At 47.8% G+C, this 6,099-nt stretch overlaps 1 protein-coding gene across 1 annotated transcript; it reads right to left on the reverse strand.

The window, feature by feature from the left end:
* Window positions 1-2,780: 2,780 nt before the first annotated feature.
* OR10V1 (olfactory receptor family 10 subfamily V member 1) lies at window positions 2,781-3,710 on the reverse strand. Its single transcript, XM_069555247.1, has one exon. The coding sequence runs from the start codon at window positions 3,708-3,710 to the stop codon at window positions 2,781-2,783; it is 930 nt and encodes a 309-aa protein (XP_069411348.1).
* Between the last annotated feature and the right edge of the window lie 2,389 nt (window positions 3,711-6,099).

The raw sequence follows: 6,099 nt of genomic DNA on the forward strand, positions 1-6,099 counted from the left end.
GTCAACGCCAAAATCAGATTGACTATGTTCTTTGCAGCCAAAGGTGGAGAAGCTCTATACAGTCAGCAAAAACAAGACCAGGAGCTGACTGTGGCTCAGATCATGAACTCCTTATCGCCAAATTCAGACTGAAATTGAAGAAAGTAGGGAAAACCACTAGACCATTCAGGTATGACCTAAATCAAATCCCTTATGATTATACAGTGGAAGTGAGAAATAGATTTAAGGGCCTAGATCTGATAGACAGAGTGCCTGATGAACTATGGACGGAGGTTCGTGACATTGCACAGGAGACAGGGATCAAGACCATCCCCATGGAAAAGAAATGCAGAAAAGCAAAATGGCTGTGTGGGGAGGCCTTACAAATAGCTGTGAAAAGAAGAGAAGCGAAAAGCAAAGGAGAAAAAGAAAGATATTCCCATCTGAATGCAGAATTCCAAAGAATAGCAAGCAGATTTAAAAAAAAAAGTCTTCCTCAGTGATTAATGCAAAGAAATAGAGGAAAACAACAGAATGGGAAAACTAGAGATCTCTTCAAGAAAATTAGAGATACCAAGGGAACATTACATGCAAAGATGGGCTCGATAAAGGACAGAAATGGTGTGGACCTAACAGAAGCAGAAGATATTAAGAAGAGGTGGCAAGAATACACAGAAGAACTGTACAAAAAAAGATCTTCATGACCCAGATAATCACGATGGTGTGATCACTCACCTAGAGCCAGACATCCTGGAATGCGAAATCAAGTGGGCCTTAGAAAGCATCACTATGAACAAGGCTAGTGGAGGTGATGGAATTCCAGTTGAGCTATTTCAAATCCTGAAAGATGATGCTATGGAAGTGCTGCACTCAATATGCCAGCAAATGTGGAAAACTCAGCAGTGGCCACAGGACTGGAAAAGGTCAGTTTTCATTCCAATCCCAAAGAAAGGCAATGCCAAAGAATGCTCAAACTAGCACACAATTGCACTCATCTCACACGCTAGTAAAGTAATGCTAAAAATTCTCCAAGCCAAGTTTCAGCAGTACATGAACCATGAACTTCCAGATGTTCAAGCTGGTTTTAGAAAAGGCAAAGGAGCCAGAGATAAAATTGACAACATTTGCTGGATCATGGAAAAAGCAAGAGAGTTCCAGACAAACATCTATTTCTGCTTTATTGACTATGCCAAAGCCTTTAACCATGTGGATCACAATAAACTGTGGAAAATTCTGGAAGAGATGCGAATATGAGACCATTTGACCTGCCTCTTGAGAAACCTGTATACAGGTCAGGAAGCAACACTTAGAACTGAACATGGAACAACAGACTGGTTCCAAATACAAAAAGGAGTATGTCAAGGCTGTATATAGTCACCCTGCTTATTTAACTTCTATGCAGAGTACATCATGAGAAACGCTGGACTGGAGGAAGCACAGGCTGGAATCAAGATTGTCGAGAGAAATATCAATAACCTCAGATACACAGATGACACCACCTTTATGACAGAAAGTGAAGAACTAAAAAGCCTCTTGATGAAAGTGAAGGAGGAGAGTGAAAAAGTTGGCTTAAAGCTCAACATTCAGAAAACGAAGATCATGACATCTGGTCCCATCACTTCATGGGAAATAGATGGGGAAACAGTGGAAACAGTGTCAGACTTTATTTTTTTGGTCTCCAAAATCACTGCAGATGGTGACTGCAGCCATGAAATTAAAAGATGCTTACTCCTTGGAAGGAAAGTTATGACCAACCCAGACAGTATATTCAAAAGCAGAGACATTACTTTGCCAACAAAGGTCCGTCTACTCAAGGCTATGGTTTCTCCTGTGGTCATGTATGGATGTGAGGGTTGGACGGTGAAGAAGGCTGAGCGCTGAAGAATTGATGCTTTTCAACTGTGGTGCTGGAGAAGACTCTTGAGAGTCCCTTGGACTGCAAGGAGATCCAACCAGTCCATTCTGAAGGAGATCAACCCTGGGTGTTCTTTGGAAGGACTCATGCTGAAGCTGAAAGTCCAATATTTTGGCCACCTCATGGGAAGAGTTGACTCACTGGAAAAGACCCTAATGTTGGGAAGGACTGGGGGCAGAGGGAGGAGGGGACGCCAGAGGATGAGATGGCTGGATGGCATCACTGACTCAATGGACGTGAGTTTGGGTGAACTCTGGGAGTTGGTGATGGACAGGGAGGCCTGGTGTGCTGCGGTTAATGAGGTCGCAAAGAGTCAGACACGACTGAGCAACTGAACTGAATGGAACTGATGATATTTGAAGGAACAGGTGGAATCTTCTAGCTCAGCTTTGTTTTCTCAGAAATAAGGAAACTGAAGTCTAGAGGCTTAGAGAGACTTGTACAAGGTAACACATGTTCCCACTGGCAGAGCAAGCCTAGGGCAAGGAGAGCGGCGCTGTGTGGAGTCCGCTTCGTCTTTAGGTTTCTGATGCGAGCCTTCTCATCCTGGCATATATTCTGCTAGCACTTTAGTTTTCTCTTCTAGAGTAAAGAAGACGATACTTATGATGGCGTAAGGGAGAGAACCCACATAACGTTCCTCATTCCCAGCAGATGTCCAATAAGTAAATGCTTCTCCTCCATCTGCGCCCAGGACACTGCGCCGCCCTGTGTGCTAAAGCTTCATTTCAGTGGGTAGCATCCACGTCCTCCGGTGCTCCTAGAACACCATGTCACGGTGGCGTACACTCTCGGCTCCTGCAAACCATCCGGGCATAATTATTAACAGCGTCCCATTTCATTCTCAGAAGTGTCCTGATTTAAATAAGTCACAGAACCAGCCGACCTAGAGCCCGCGTAGTGCCCGCCTGAGGGCAGTTTTCAGTTCTTTGTTCCTCATGCTATAGATCAAGGGGTTTAAGATGGCAGTGATGAAGGTGTAGACCACTGACACCACCCGGCCCGACTCGGGAGAGTAGCTGGACCTCGGGGACAGATATGTGAAGCTGGTGCAGCCGTACTGCGGGAGGACCACCGAGAGGCGAGAGGAGCACGTGGAGCAGGCCCGGCGGCGCCCTTCCGCGGGCCGGATCCGGAAGACGGTCGCCACGATGAAGACGTAGGAGACGGAGACCATCGAGAGGAGAATGCTTAGGCGGATGAAGCTGATGGCGTACGGAGCGCTCTGGTGAACGTGCGTGTCCGCGCAAGCCAGGCGCATGGCAGCGGGCATGTCGCGGAAGAAGTGGTAGATTTCACTATTGTTGCAGAACGGGAGGCGGAAGATTAAAACAGTCAGCGGTAGCGACAGCAAGAACCCTAGTACCAGGGCCCCCACCATCAGCGCCACACACAAGGGCCGGCTCATGAGGAGGGTGTACCCTAAAGGGTAACGGATCGCTATCAACCGCTCGTAAGCCATGGCTGCGAGCAGGACGCCGTCAGCCCCTCCCAGGAAGATGAAGAAAAACATCTGGGTACCACATCCAGCGATAGAAATGGGGGTTCTGCCCATTGAAAGAAGGTTTGCCAAGGCCAGGGGCGCGATGCAAGATGTACAGAGGATTTCCAGAGCTGCCAGGTTAGCCAGGAAAACGTACATGGGGGTGTGGAGGGGATGATTGATCTGAACAGTAAGGGCAATGAGCGCATTTCCACCCAGGCTGGTCAGGTACATCGCCAGGAAGGCCACGAAAATCACCGCCTGGACCTTAGGGTCGGCTGAGAATGGACGAAGGGAGAACTGCACCTTTGCTGTTTTATTTATTTCCTCCATGGGTACCACACTGGACCTATGAAAAGGGAAGGTGACAGGAGTCTCTAGGCATCTCTTTTAAATTTAAACCTTTTGTTTTCTGTTGGCGTATAGCTGATTAACAGTATTGCGATAGTTTCAGGTGAACAGTGAAGGGACTCAGCATACACGTACGTGTATCCGTTCTCCCCCAGACAGCCCTCCCATCCAGGCGTCCACATGTCACTGCGCGGAGCTCCCCGCGCTGCACAGTAGGTCCCCGCTGTGGTCCCTGACCATGTCTTTCCCCCGTTCTAGGCCTCTCTTTTAACATGATGCTTTCCCAACTCCTCCATGCACAGAGGTACTTCGGCAGCTTTCCTTTTACAGCCGAGCAGGTGACATTGCGATTTATAGTTTGGCCCTCTCTCACCTTCCTCCCCTTTCCTTCCTGCGCTGAAGACCGAGAACTCCTCGGTGGTGGGGGTTCTGACGACCTTTACTTTAACTCCCGTCTCTAGCACAGTACCTGGCAAAGAATATTTCTCAAGAAGTATTTCTGAACAAACGAATGGATAAAGTCAATTTAAAGTTCAAATTTACAAAACAGATAAAGGTATCAGTTCATCACGGGAAACTTGAAATAAAAAGTTTTAGGAACATATAAGTAGATGCGTGTCACAGTTTAAAGAACACCGGGCATTGTGATGTTGTGTCAGAAGCTCCACAGTTCACACGCATCACAGTTGATGCTGTGTATAAAGCAGATACCTAAGGAGAACCCAGCACAGCACAGGGGACTCTGCTGAATGCTGTGTGGTGACCTGAATGGAGAGGAAACCCAGAAAAGAGGGGACATGTGTGTGTGAAGAGCTGATGTGCTCTTCTGCACAGCAGAAACGAAGACAGCGTGGCACAGCAACTACACGCCAGGAAACTGAACAAACTCTGTAATTCAGTGTAAAACCTGGAGACTTTATTGATTTGTTTTGCTTCCTCTCCTTTATCCAATAATATCAGTATTTATTTGTCCCTAAACACTGATACTGTCCTTTAGAATTTCTCAACTCTAAAGACTAATATATCACTTATGTGCAAAATCTAAAAAAAAGATACAAATGAACTTATTTACAAAACAGAAAAAGACTCACAGAGAACACACCCAGTGGGTGGAGGGATAGACTGGAAGTTTGGGATTGACAGGTGTTTTGCTTAGTCGCTCAGTCGTGTCTGACTCTTTGTGACCCCACGGACTGCAGCCCGCCAGGCTCCTCTGTCCATGGGATCCTCCAGGCAAGAACACTGGAGTGGGTTGTCATGCCCTCCTTCAGGGGATCTTCCCGACCCGGAGATCGAACCAGGTCTCCCACATTGCAGGTGATTTCTTTACCATCTGAGCAACCAGGGGAGCCCAAGAATGCTGGAGTGGGTAGCCTGTCCCTTCTCCGGACCCAGGAATTGAACTGGGGTCTCCTGCATTGCAGGTGGATTCTTTACCAGCTGAGCTACCAGGGAAGCCCAGGATTGACATGTACACCCGGCTATACTTAAAGTCGATAACCAGCAAGGATCTGCTCTATAGCGCAGGGAGCAGTGCTCACTGTTCTGTGGCGACCCACATGGGAGAAGACTTTGCAAAGGAGTAGATGTGTATGTATGTGTAGCCGAGCCATCGTGCTGTGCCTGAAACCAGCACAGCACTGCCGATCAGCTTTAAAACAGAAACGAAGGCCTTCCCTGTCCTTCGTTAAGAATACCCCCGCCAGAGCAGAGAACGTGCGTTTGCTCTCTGGTCTGGGAAGACTGCACACGCTGCGGGCCGCAACTACTGGTCCTGCGTCCCCCGAGCGCATGCGCTGCAGCAGAGAAGCCGCCACAACGAGGAGCAGCCCAGCTCCCAGCACCCGGGGAAAGCCTGCAAGCAGCAGTGAGGGCCCAGGGCAGCCGAAAGGAAACGAGCGCTCAAGCAGTGAGAAGATCCCGCACATCCTCTGCTTTGGCGCCTCCCCACTGCCCCATCAGTTCTATCCGCTGTTACCTTCCATTGGGATTTTTGTGATGGCCTTCCTTCTAACCTTCCATTTCTCTTCTTTTCTCTCTATAATTCATCTTGCTCTCCATGATCACATAACTCATCTGCTTAAGGTTTTGTAATGCCTTCTTGTTTATTAAATGACGGCTTTCACACCCGTCTGCTGGTTATCCACAGTCTCTCTTGGGTCTGACTTTTTCAGCCGATCCCACTGAGGATGGATATCCCTTGGTTATCCCTGCTATGCACCATGTGGCCTACTCATCAGCCTCTTATCTATCTTTCACCTTTCCGCTTCATATAATTCTGTTCTCCTTCTAGCTAGAAAACTTCTCCTTCTTTGCCTAATGCAGATCCTGCCTGCTTTTAAAATTCTAGGTCATGTTCTTTTGCGAGGCC

Source organism: Ovis canadensis, chromosome 15, assembly GCF_042477335.2.
Source record: "Ovis canadensis isolate MfBH-ARS-UI-01 breed Bighorn chromosome 15, ARS-UI_OviCan_v2, whole genome shotgun sequence".
Taxonomy (NCBI): domain Eukaryota; kingdom Metazoa; phylum Chordata; class Mammalia; order Artiodactyla; family Bovidae; genus Ovis; species Ovis canadensis.